This window comes from Odocoileus virginianus, chromosome 20 (assembly GCF_023699985.2).
Source record: "Odocoileus virginianus isolate 20LAN1187 ecotype Illinois chromosome 20, Ovbor_1.2, whole genome shotgun sequence".
Classification (NCBI taxonomy): Eukaryota; Metazoa; Chordata; class Mammalia; order Artiodactyla; family Cervidae; genus Odocoileus; species Odocoileus virginianus.
Genome location: NC_069693.1, coordinates 20,585,480 through 20,598,260, shown reverse-complemented (window position 1 = coordinate 20,598,260; position 12,781 = coordinate 20,585,480). Strand labels below are relative to the sequence as shown.

At 32.7% G+C, this 12,781-nt stretch overlaps 1 protein-coding gene across 3 annotated transcripts in view; it reads left to right on the top strand.

Moving 5' to 3' along the window:
* URI1 (URI1 prefoldin like chaperone) overlaps positions 1-12,042 on the top strand; it is a 62,991-nt gene extending 50,949 nt beyond the window's left edge. For 2 of the 3 annotated variants that reach the window (XM_020896897.2, XM_020896925.2), the window contains 6 exons: positions 144-201; positions 1,925-2,099; positions 3,604-3,928; positions 5,943-6,085; positions 6,869-7,118; positions 10,273-12,042. In XM_020896897.2, the coding sequence (XP_020752556.2) occupies positions 144-201; positions 1,925-2,099; positions 3,604-3,928; positions 5,943-6,085; positions 6,869-7,118; positions 10,273-10,455 (1,134 nt within the window). In that variant the 3' untranslated portion in view covers positions 10,456-12,042. The remainder of the gene's footprint in view (positions 1-143; positions 202-1,924; positions 2,100-3,603; positions 3,929-5,942; positions 6,086-6,868; positions 7,119-10,272) is intronic. The other variant, XM_020896906.2, reaches the window with a different exon arrangement.
* Positions 12,043-12,781: the final 739 nt, after the last annotated feature.

Genomic DNA, 12,781 nt, shown 5'->3' with positions numbered 1-12,781 from the left:
AAAAATTGTACAACCATGGAACAAATTACTTGAAGTTTCAAGTGCTTTCTGGACATCTTTCTTAGGTTATACAATTGCACTAATTTTAATATTTTGAGGGTTCAAATTGTTAATGTTCTTTTTTTGTTTGTTTAAAAAATTAGGCTGCAGGTGATATTGTTGACATAAGAGAAGAAATTAAAACTGACTTTGAATTTAAGGGTAAGTAATAAAATTTTTTTATATATAGTTATTTAAATATTTACCATTTGTATTGATCTTTAAGGAGTCTTATATATTGGATTATATTTATGATACTTTTTAATTCATAAAATGCAAGCATTTTGTTCTGTTTATCCATTAATTTTATAATTCTTATATAAAATTGTTATAAATTTGAATATATTTTTAATAAAACACATTAATGGATAACTTTTGATGAAAAGCTTGATTTCTGACTGCATGTACTTAAGTGATGAGTTTACATGGCTTTTTCAAAGTTATTTAATGCTCCAGACGTCTGAAACTCAGATAATGTGTATTCATGGAACTGCTCCCAATTTGAACTTTGACCTTAGGAGTAAGTATAATCTAAGCATATTTTAGCCATTTATTTTATGTTGGGTGCTGGGCATTGCCATACACAGGTTGTTCCCAGGTTTATATAATAACTTTCTCTTGCTGAATTGAAGATCAGTTGTATGTTTAGGTTTACTTCTGTAAAGGCAGTGGTCCTCTGGTCTGCTGTAAAGTGTTCTAGTCATGAAAATTTTTAAAGTTTAAAATTGAAGTTAAACCACTAACAGAAATGGTTTATAATTTATTACTGTAGAAAACTTTTGACATTTAGTTTGGTTATTAGAGTTCATATTTTAGTAATTGACTCTGAAGAGAACTTGTTAGATGAAATAAGTGATTTTAGAAGCTATGTTCTAGCCACACAGGTTATATAGTAGTCTGTGGCTTTGGGAGGTGAAATAAAAGAGACATATATCTAAGTTAGAGTTGAAAAACAACTTAAGATTTTTTGGTGACAGTTGAAAGATTTGTCAATATGTAATTTATAAGTTTGAAATGTAAAACTTTTTAATACTATATTATCAATGGTAATAGAGAATAGGCTATGAAATATAATTTTGATATTTTCAAGTTTAGAAAACAGTTCTGTAAATTTGAATATATGATGGAGGTCATCTGTTAGCACCATGTCACATAACAGCATTGTAGACTTCCTCCCATTGCCTTTTTCAAAGCTTTAATTTGCTTTTTAAAAAGATTATTTTTTTCAAATGAAAAGCAGGTAGATGTGAGTTCTGATTTTATCCATCTCCTGCCTCACATGAGGATTATAAATAAGATGAAGCAATTTAAAAGCTATAAATACTCATATATAAAATTATAGTAGAATTTTCCCAGGATTAGGCTCCATAGATTTCTCCTAGGGTATTCCTGTCTGGCAGTGCCTTAGAATTGAAAGTATCCTGTGACAAGGCTTTTATGTGTTACTTTAGTAACTAAATTCTCTTGAGTAAGGATGGAAGATGAGTATTACTTGTGTTGAATTTTGCGTTATAACTAGAGTGCATTGTGACCATTTCTGCTTATGCATTTTTGAAGCTCTCAGGCAGCTCTTTATAGTCTTTAATGTGCATGTGAATTCTCTGGGGCTATGGTTAAAATACAGATTCTGATTCAGCAGGTCTGGGGAGGCCCTGAGAGTCTGCACTTGTGAAGTGTTCTCCAGGGATGCTGGCACTGCTTGGTCCTTGAACTAAACAGGATTCTAAGAGGCATACATCATTGGAACTCTACTGTTTGGCTTAAAAATCATGTCTTGCTCTTTCTCAACATCCTCCTCACCTCAAAAGAAAGTCTCATTATGTCTAGGTTTGTTGCCTTTCAAAAATTGGCTGTTAATGGCCATGTCCTTCTCTTTTTTAAATAGCAAAACATCGAATTGCTCATAAACCTCACTCCAAACCAAAAACTTCAGATATTTTTGAAGCAGAATTTGCAAATGATCTAAAATCCAAGGATCTGCTTGCTGATAAGGAACTGTGGGATCGACTTGAAGAACTAGAGAGACAAGAAGAATTGCTGGGTGAAATTGATATTGATAGGTACCTAATGACAGATTTCCTTACACACATTTCCTTATAAAATATGTGCCCCTTGAATAAAATACAGAAAAGCACATTATACTAAAATATCAATAACCCTACCACTCTAAGGCAAATATTAATTCTCTAGAATATCTTCCTTTAGGTCAGTGTGTTCATGCACAGGCCCCATACATATGTGTGTAATAGAAATACTTAAAGTCAATATACTTGTTTCTTATTATAAGATTTCAGCCATATTTTATATAATAAATTAAGATACCAAATATTTATAATTATGGATACTTTATATGTTACATTTTAAATGAGTTATTTTTTTACTGTAGTTAAGATAATGTAGTATGTTTGAATGACTTGTTAAAAAGAAAAATAAGCATTCAGTTTGTTTGTGGCTATAAAGTGTTTATCCTTGCTTTCCTTTGCAAACTTTTTTGCTTATTGAGCAGGTAGTTTGTAATCTGGGCTTCCCTGGTGACTCAGTGGTAAAGAATCTGCCTGCAAAGCAGGAGATGCAGGTTTGATCCCTGGGTTGAGAAGATCCCCTGGAGAAGGAAATGGCAACTCACTCCAGTATTCTTGCTTGGAGAATCCCAGGGACAGAGGAGCCTGTGGGCTATAGTCCGTGAAGTTGCCAAAGAGTCTGACATAACTTAGCAACTAAACAACAACAAAATTTGTAATCTGGTCAAGTAGTTATAAGTATGAAAAACTTGACCCAGTTATCGTTTGAAATACACAGTGGCTCTTACTCCGAATTGTCAGAGTGCTTAGTGAAAGGTGTTAGTTACTACAGAAGTTGCTATATTATTTTACTTAAATGATATGCAGAGTTAGTTACTGTGAAAAATAAGACACAAAGAATATTTTTTTCACTACAATTTCACCTATACTTAGGTCTTTTTAATTAACTGATACTGTTTCATTTTTGTAAATCAATTTTGAATCTTGTGATTTTCTTCTTTGTGATACTTTTTCAATTTTTGCATGATGTTGTTTCCATTCTGTTGCATTTCTGGTTTTGTTATTTTTATAAGGTCCTCAAATTCTTTGTAGAATGAAGCATGGGAAATGTGTATGTATGTGTATAAATCATGTACATATGTAGAAGTCTTAGTTTAAAAATTATAACAATACATGCTTATAAAATATTTTGATTATGAAAATAGAAAATTAGAATATGTTACAATTCTGTGGCTGTAATTTCTGGTCTTCAAATAGAGATAACATTCTCTGTGAGTTTTGCGCTAATTTATGATTGTATTATTTTATTTTATATGACCAATATCTTCCTTGCAAAGATAAAAAATATTCTACTTATGTTTGAATAGCTACAGTATAGAATTAGCATAGAAACCATTTTTTCATTCATTTCAAAACATTTTTATTAACCTAGAAATCTAGTTTAAAAATAATCTATGCAAAACCTTATTTTTTACCCATTGAAATTAACTGAAAAAGTTCTAATGTATTTGTTTGACCTTGTTTTGTTTTTCTTTACTATTAGTAGTAAGCCTGATACTGTGATTGCAAATGGAGATGTGTCCTCTGAAGAGGAAAAGGAAGATCAGAACATAAATGTGAATATGATGCATCAAGTAACAGACTCTCTCACCCTCAGCAATTGTTATAACAGTCTTACAAATTCAGAACTCTTCAATGGTCAAGTGAATAGTCCATTGAACTATTCAGTGAATGGTTCAAATTCTTACCACAGTAATGAAGATGATAATGATGATGGTGGTGATAATGAAAATGACCATGATACCTTAGGGGTTGAAGATAATTCTATACCAACAATATATTTTTCTCACACTGTCGAACCTAAGAGGGTTTGTATACTTTTAACTTTAGTAATTTTTTCATATGATTTGAATGTTAATGATCATCTACAAAGCTCTTTAAAAGAACAGTAGTAACAGGGATTAATATTGTTGATAATACCAAACAAGAAAACCATCTTTTGCCTCTTGTTATGACCAGTTTTATCTGAAAGAGAAAAAGAAAAAAGTCTGGATAGTTAGTTGGTATTGGTCTGTTGTTCCCTTGAAGCCACAGTACAATTTGAAATTTGGTGGTCGGGAAGGAGATCAAATGAGTATTTGGGTATATTTATGATGAAAGTAACTGGCATTAGTTAAATTTTTAATTATATCAGGTTGTTTCTGTGTGAGCATATAATGAATAGGAGCATGACGAGCAGAAAGGAAAAATTTATCAGGAAATAAAAATTCGTTCCATTTCTCACAAAGTAAATATAAGCATCTCTGGGTATTCAGGACTTTATAGAGTTTTGGTATTTTACAGCTGGGGGTTACTAGAGCGAGAGCTTCTAATACAGCTTTTCTTAGTATCAAAAGACTTTTTGTTCCCTCTTTACTTATTGTAGAATCCCCAGTTTTTAAATCCCAGATCAAAGCAGGTTGGATCTCACTGAAGGAAGGACCTTAAACTCATTCCCTTGCTCTCTTGGCCTCATAATACTGCTTTAAGGAGCCACTGGGAATTTCATCTTTCTAATTTGTCTTTCTCAAGGAAACTTAAGGCATAGAAGACCATAGAGTGAGTTAGTAATAAAACAGGGACCCTTTTGTCTTAATTTAGTGCTTTTCTTTTTTCTTTTTCTTTTTTTTAGCTATAAGCTACCCTTGTAGGTGTTGCCTGTATCAAAGTTAACGGTCTGTGGTTATCAGTCTTAAGTGCCTGTGATTATTATTTAATGAAACCTATTTAAAACATATTTACTATTTCTTAGGTCCTTTTAAGTGTTCCCTACTCTAATGTGAAGTGAAACCATATAATTATATGGTTTTTTAAAATATATATTCCCATACTTCAGACTAAAAGAACATCTTGTGAATTCTTTGGAAAAAATTGACCTATTACCAGAAAAAAAATTTTTGTTTTGTGATTTTCTTTTTAAGCTTTAAGTTGGTTTTCATTTAGATAAAGCAGGAAGAATAAATAATATTTGCAGGAATGTTGTGGGGAAAAGCAGTCATTAATATGGAAAGATGGTATAAATGCCGAATAGGGATAGAAGAATAATGTGTTAATCCTGAATAGCTTTGATTTTATTTTTTTGATCCTTAAATTTTTAAAAATTAGAGGTATTTAAAAATTTTAAATAGTTAAGCATTATCTCATATTGTTTTTATGACTTAAATTTTATATTCCTACTGAGTATTTATTTTGGTTAATTGTGCTCTTTGTTTTGAAATGCATAATTTAAGCCAAAAACTTATATCAAAGTAATGGGTGATGTGAAAGCTTATGATAATCTAGCATTTAGTTTGAATGTATTTTGCTTTTTGTATAATAATAGTTGCTGATGACTAGAATGGTCATTTAAAACTAGGCCCCAACCTTTTTTGGCACCAGGGACTGGTTTCGTGGAAGACAGTTTTTCCATGGATGGGGCAGGATCGAGGGGAATGATTTGGGGATGATTTAAGTGCATTACGTTTATTATGCTGCTGCTGATATGACAGGAAGCCGAGCTCAGGAAGTAATGTGAGCGATGGGGAGCAGCTATAAATACAGATGAAGCTTCGCTTGCTCGCCTGCTGCTTATCTCCTACTGTGCAGCCCAGTTCCTAGCAGGCCACAGACTGATACCAGTCCATGGCCCAGGGGTTGGGGACCCCTGATTCAAGAAGTAATGCTGTAGAAGTATGATAAAGTAAGGACTTTTTAGGTCTTAACTGATAATGCACATTATTTCAGTGTCAAAATATGTAAACTGACTCTTATTACTATTATTTCATTAATTGTAGAGTTTATTGGTTTTAGTTTTGACCTTAATTTCTCAAAAGGATAGTGATTTTTTTGCTGTGAAATTTTTAGGTCCGTATAAATACTGGAAAAAATACCACCTTAAAATTCAGTGAAAAAAAAGAAGAAGCCAAGCGTAAGCGAAAGAACAGTTCTGGCAGTGGTCATTCTCCCCAAGAGCTGCCTATGATCAGGACTCCTGCTGACATTTACAGGTGAGTGGTATTCGTAGACAGCAGAGCAATCTGCTCTTCCCTACTCCCTTTTTGCAACTGAGTATTTACAGGAAAAGGTTGCTCGTAACACAAAAGTCTCTCACTGGAAAGTGAGGTATTTTGATAAGAGCTCTGTGTTTTAAAGGCTCTCACAGGAGCTGCTGAGCCCCAACGCAGTTTCCCAGTTCAAAGCAAGTAGAATATTGCTCAGTTTTTTTGCATTTCCCTTCTTCACTAGTGCTTTTAAAACATTCCCAATCTGGTCAAAAATTGTATGTTAACTTTAGAAATGAAAGTTTGTGTTTCTGGTGTGCTGGGGCAGCACTTTGCTACCAAACCTTTGGCAGTGCTTAGTTAGCCATGTGGTTTACCTTTTCACAGAGTCTACGCATGCTCTTTCAATTTTTTGTTGTAATGTTTGCTGAGAAAGCCGTCATTTGAAAATATCTACTATTTTCATGACCCTTATTTGTAAAATAGTGAAAATTGCTAAATGACTTCAAAAATTATATGTACATTTTGGACAAAACAATCAAGCTGTTGTCACCCAGAACATGCTTATAAATAAACTGCTGTATTTTATTGGGTCAAAAAAATATACTTAGAAATATTGATAATATAAGGTGTCATTTGAGGCCACAAAATTATTGTGATAGTGAAAATTTTGGATATGTTTGAATAAAATATTTTAAATTAATTTCTGGAAAAGACTTTAAAAAATCTCTATAAATTTATCCTGTTTTATGTTAACTGAAGAGTGTGTATATAATTTTTGTATTATAGGGTCTTTGTTGATATTGTGAATGGAGAATATGTCCCTCGTAAGTCAATCCTGAAGTCTCGAAGTAGAGAGAACAGTGTTTGCAGTGATACCAGTGAAAGCAGTGCTGCTGATTTTGATGATAGACGGGGAGTTTTGAGAAGCATTAGCTGCGAAGAGGCTACTTGTAGTGATGCTAGTGAGAGCATTTTGGAAGAGGAACAACAAGAAAATCATCAAAAGAAACCTTTGCCTTTATCAGTAACACCTGAGGTTTGTGTATATCTTTAATTCTTCATTTCATAAAGTATCTTTGAGAGTTAAAAAGGTAGTGATAGCTCCATTTCAAAGGGATATGCAACTTTAAATTTTCCCCATTTTACATAGTTATTTTGGGAGTTGAAAAGACTTAAAAACTTGTAGCTGCTGTATCTTCCAGGTATGGTCTATGAATGATTAATCTTATTGTCTTTATTTTATTTTGTATAGTTATTTATTGACATTAATTGACAGGGTAATGGCATTGTTTATTTTGTAGCTTCTTTGGTTTATACATATATTTAATCTCAGAAGTCATAGAGCCTAATTAATCGTAAGCTTGTAATTTTTCTGGTAATTAATAATTTATAAAAGTCCTTAGCAGCTCCAGTATTCTTGCCTGGAGAATCCCGCGGGCTGAGGAGCCTGGTGGGCTACAGTCCATGGGGTCTCAAACAGTCGGACATGACTGAAGCAACTTAGCACAGCACACAGTCCTTAGCAAAAACAATATAGGTATTAAAATAAAATAGTTTGAAATTTTTTGGTAACAGAGTATTACCACTCTTGAAGTTCTATTTCTGTGAAATAGGAATTTTAATGTATCTTAATTAGAATATGTATTTCATTTTTGGTTAGAAATTGTTCGTTTTTGGCCATGCTGTGCGGCTTGTGGGATCTTAGTTCTCCAAACCAGGGATCCAAGCCATGTCCCCTGCAGTTGGAAGCATGGAGTCTTAACCACTGCACCAATAGAGAAGTCTCATGGTTAGAAAATAATTTAGCAGCTTTTTAAAAATAAATTCCACTAGACCAGACTTATAGCCAATGTTATAAAATTAAAATAGTTCAAGTAGCAGATTATGTGTGTGGCTGTGTGCACACTCAGTCCCTCAGTGGTGTCTTGACTCTCTGCAACCCTGTGGACTGAAGCCCGCCAGGCTCCTCTGTCCATGGGATTTTACTGGCAAGAAAACTGGAGTGGGTTGCCATTTCCTCCTCTAGCAGATCTTCCCGACCCAAGGGACAAACCTGCGTCTCCTGCATGGCCGGCGGATTCTTTACCGCTGAGGCACTGGGGAGGCCCAACAGATTATACTTTTCTCTTTTAAATGCTTTGGTAGAGTTAAAGAAGAAAATGAGTACGTATGACAGATAATTATCTATAGTTCTTCTATATTTTGACTTGTGCTGGTGAAATTTTTAACTCTTGGAAGTTATGGGACCATTTTATAGTCTAGTGAGAGCTGTAGATCCTCTCCTCAGAAAAATGAGTGCACACATACACTGTTACCCACCACGTTACACAGTTTTGTGTATGGGGAAAAGAATGATACTGGGAGATATCAAAATAAGAATGTTATGGTTTCCATTATTCCCACACTTGATTTTTTTTATTCTTGTGTTTAGTGGGTATTTCAGATTTTAATTTAAAAATATTTGGAAACACTGGGGAACTCAGGCCCTTATCAAACTGATATACCCATTTGAGTATATGACAAATACATATTAAAATATTTATCTTTGTATATGAGTAAACATACATAAAACTTCTGTTGCTTGTACTAAATGTCCCTAGATGGTACAAATGATACTAAATAGTAATTGTAATGGAGAGATCATTAGTATTTAGGTACAGTTTGTATGGTTAGAATATTCTCCTTCCCTTCTCCCAACATCATTATCTCATTTGACCTGGAGAGTATCTTATTTAATAGTCTTCCATACTGTTAGAAAAATAAGTGATAGACTTTTGCTGTTTTTAAGTATCTGAAAATTAGGTTTCAGTAAGGAGTTAATGTATCATGATATAGTTAGAATTCAAGTCTAGAGTTTATTTTCATTTCATCCTATTTAATAGCTTTGCATTTTGTATTGAACTGTTACAGTTAGCATCTAGATGCTATAAATTTTTTAATGTCAAAATAAATAGTTCATGATTATGGAAAGTACTTTGAAAGATATTTTTCCATATCTTTAAATGTTAAAATATTCTTTTTCAAGAGCATTTTTTGTATAATAAGAAGACTCTGTACTTATCATGATAAAATAGAGTTTTTAGAAAAGTAGACTTTGAATTCCCTTTAAAAAGCTGTACTCCACCCAGGGTCTCTCAGGAGTGTGGGAAGGTCAGGGCATTCTTGGTTCTCCTTTGGTGGGGCAAGCTGGAGCAGATTGGCTTTTTAAACTACTCAAGTGATACATTGTCTTAACTGATTTGTTCACTTGGTAGACAAAGGAGAGTAAAATATACTTGACAGTTTGCGTGTCAAATGTGTGTCAAATTTAAGTTTGTACATAATGAGTTTTTAGAAGATGAAAGTAAGGAGATTCCAAATACTAGAAATGTTTAAAAAAAATCATAGCAACTTGATTTTGATGGATCTCTTCTTAGAAATATATAGAAAAGACCTATCTTTGGTTTTATTTCCATTTTGTACACAGTATATACATTTATACATACATTTTATATACATTATATATACACTACAGTAGAGAAAAAGAAAAAAATGTCCAGCAAATAGGGGTTGAAATAAAAGAATAATTTTTGTGGTGTCTTGATTTCTGTTATTTATTGCATTAAAATTTGAGATAGACAGTTATTTCCACTAGCACCAGCACTTTTAATTTTCTGTTTCCACTGACCTCAAATAAAATTGAGGCAAGATGCAATAAAATAATCAAATAATTGCATAAATGGACACCACCTAAGAGATGTCAGTGCTGCTGAAACTAGGCTGTAGGCTTGCAGGCAGCATGGCCACCATAGGAGAGCTCATTCATCAGTTGATGTTTGACACTGTAATAGAATTTTTAATTTTAATACATTATTTTTCACAGCATGATCTGGATATAAATGGAATGAATATATGAAAGTTGAGAACCTTTTATTTACCCATTTTTTGAAAATCCCACATGAACATGTTTTTTATATTTTGTTTTCTTAACATGTGTACTATTAAACATCTACTTATATTTGGTGGTGTAATTAAGATACTTTTTAATGGTACTTGATTTCTATGAGCAATTTGTATTTTGATGTTGTAGTTTTGTGTATCAGAAAATCTAATGAAAAGAAATGTCTGTTTGGCAATGCAATGCAGGATAAAGATTTTGTAGGCATCTTATTTGTGTTTTGTTAGCATAATCTGATTTTGTTGTCTTTTAGGCTTTTTCTGGAACTGTAATAGAAAAAGAGTTTTTGTCACCCTCCTTAATACCACACCCAGCCATGGCTCATCCTGTGCTGCCCACCATTCCAGAACGAAAAGAAGTTCTCTCAGAAGTATCAGAAGGAACTACAAAGAGGGTTTCAAAGTTCAAAGCTGCCAGACTGCAGCAGAAAAACTAGGGCTGCCTAGAAAGTGGGAGTTCACCTCCTAAAACCTAGTTTTGCAAGTGTTTAGAAAATGTATAGCAAAATATGTTACATGTAATTTGAAGTAAGTCATCCTGAGTAAATTTGGCACCAAGTTCTCTTACTGTATCAGTGGTATTAAAAAGAAATCAAAGTAAATATTTAAATACTTTTAATTTTCAGCTTGTTTTGTTAATTCTCTGAATACCGTCAACACTCATTGTTTAGGTTTGCTGTGTCATACGGTAGCAGCATTTTGAATTATTTTTCAAAGAATGCTGTTCATATGTGTTGTTTTTGTGTTTCAAACTAAATACTGGCAGTTTTGTTCCAGCTGTGATATTGTGCACACCATATGGACCATTTTAAAGAAACTTTTAAAATTTCAAATAGATTCAACAATTATATTACTTGCTTTACCTTTTTAAAGGCACTTTAAAAAAAAAATTTACTTCTTGTAGGTTTTGCAGCTAGGTGGCTATTTAAAAAATCTGTCCCTGTTTGACTGACTGTTATTCTATAATCTCTATGGTAGAAAGCTCCATGTACCCAACAGAAAGTTTCTTTGGTTGAAAGAACGGTATTTTGTAAAACATTTTTTTTTTAAGTAAAAATTTTATGAAACTTTGTCTCTAAAATGTTGTGAACTTTATGATTCAGAATTCAATATAGAAGTGTCTTTCATGTATATGCTACATGCACCATACAGTGGATCCTTGAATTCTTATGATTCCCTAGGCAATTCTCCCCTAGTGTGTGCAGTTTTAAATGGTGTTTTATTTTGGGAGAGAAGGAAAGTTGTCTAGATAGAAATACATAAGTAAATTTTCTTAAATCAGAAATTTTATGTTTTAATCTTCTGAACATTTTTGTTCTTTAAGGTTACTTTCCTACTAGTAAATAATTGAATAACATTTGCTTTTGGCAGAACTTCTTAAAATAAAGAGAAATTTATTGTAACATTGAAAATTACACTTGCAAGTGTTAATCATTAGTTTGATGCATGCTAAAATGTAGCTTTTAAAAAGCATTCTGCATTAGTACTAAAATAGCCATCAATGCCAGTCCACCCTCTATTCATGGCTAAATATTTAAAGGTTATTTATAGCTCTTTAATGAATTCTTGCTTAAACAAAGTGAAATTATGTCCTAGAAAAGTAGAAGCTATTTGTAACTAGAGCAGCACAACTGTAAAAATTTTATGAATATGTATCTTAGTAATAAGGGGATGAGCCTGAATCCCCACAAGTTAATGGATAATTCAGAACAGAGAACTGATTTTAAAAGATTGCCTAAAAATGTAGGTTTTTTTCTTCAGTAAATTTTGATCAATTGTATATATTTTTAGTTGAAAACTTTTTCGCTCAGCCCCCCCCCCCCCGCCCAACAAAAAAGGAAAATAACCAAGAGTATAATCCCATGCACACAAAAGAGCCCACAGTTCCAACTGCTTGTCAGGTGAGCCTTTCTCTGATTTTCCCCCAGAAACAGACTGCATTACGGGGTTACTGTGGTGTTCTTTACAGACATGTAATTTCAAGAGTACTGTCATTAAATAATTTTTCATGTTTTTCAACTTCATCTTGAGCCTGTTGTTGTTTATGTAGGTTTATATTTCTTCTTGCAAGTAGATGTTTTCCATCATGGAACAAAATGGTAGTAGAAACAAAGAAGTGTTAGATTTTCTGCTGAAGACCAAATGAAGGAGTGTTGCCCCATTTCATAGCTTCAGTCTTAAAACAGAGTTTCAAATTGTAAGTTAACCATATACCTTTATTTTTTATGGTTAAATTCAGTATTCAGTATGATAAAATGAAATTGTCTTAAGTGTTCTCTTTTAAATCATTGTAAAATACAACAGACTGAATTTTTTTTTAAACTTTTAATTTTGAACTAATTTTAGATGTACAGAAAAATTGGCCAAAAATAGTAGATTTCCCATATATCCCCTCATCTAGCTTCTCCTAAAGTCATTTCATCTTGTATGGCCAAAATACAATTATTAAAACCAAGAAATTCACTTTAGTACAATACTATTAACTAACTTGCAGATCTTATTTGAATTTCACCCACTTTGCATTTAGCATTATTACTGTGATATTTGCCTAATAGTGGTTTTCTGTTTTGCCCATTCTTTCAACATTTATTTCTTTGAATTCTTTTGTGATGAAAATCTCATTCACCTCCCTGACCCCTGTTCCATTTATTAATTCATTTCTTTATATCAGTATGGACTTGGATATTCTGTTCTATGAGTCAAAATCCAATTATCATCATTTTGTTGGCTCAAATTTTCTACCTTTGACCTTTAGGAACTCCT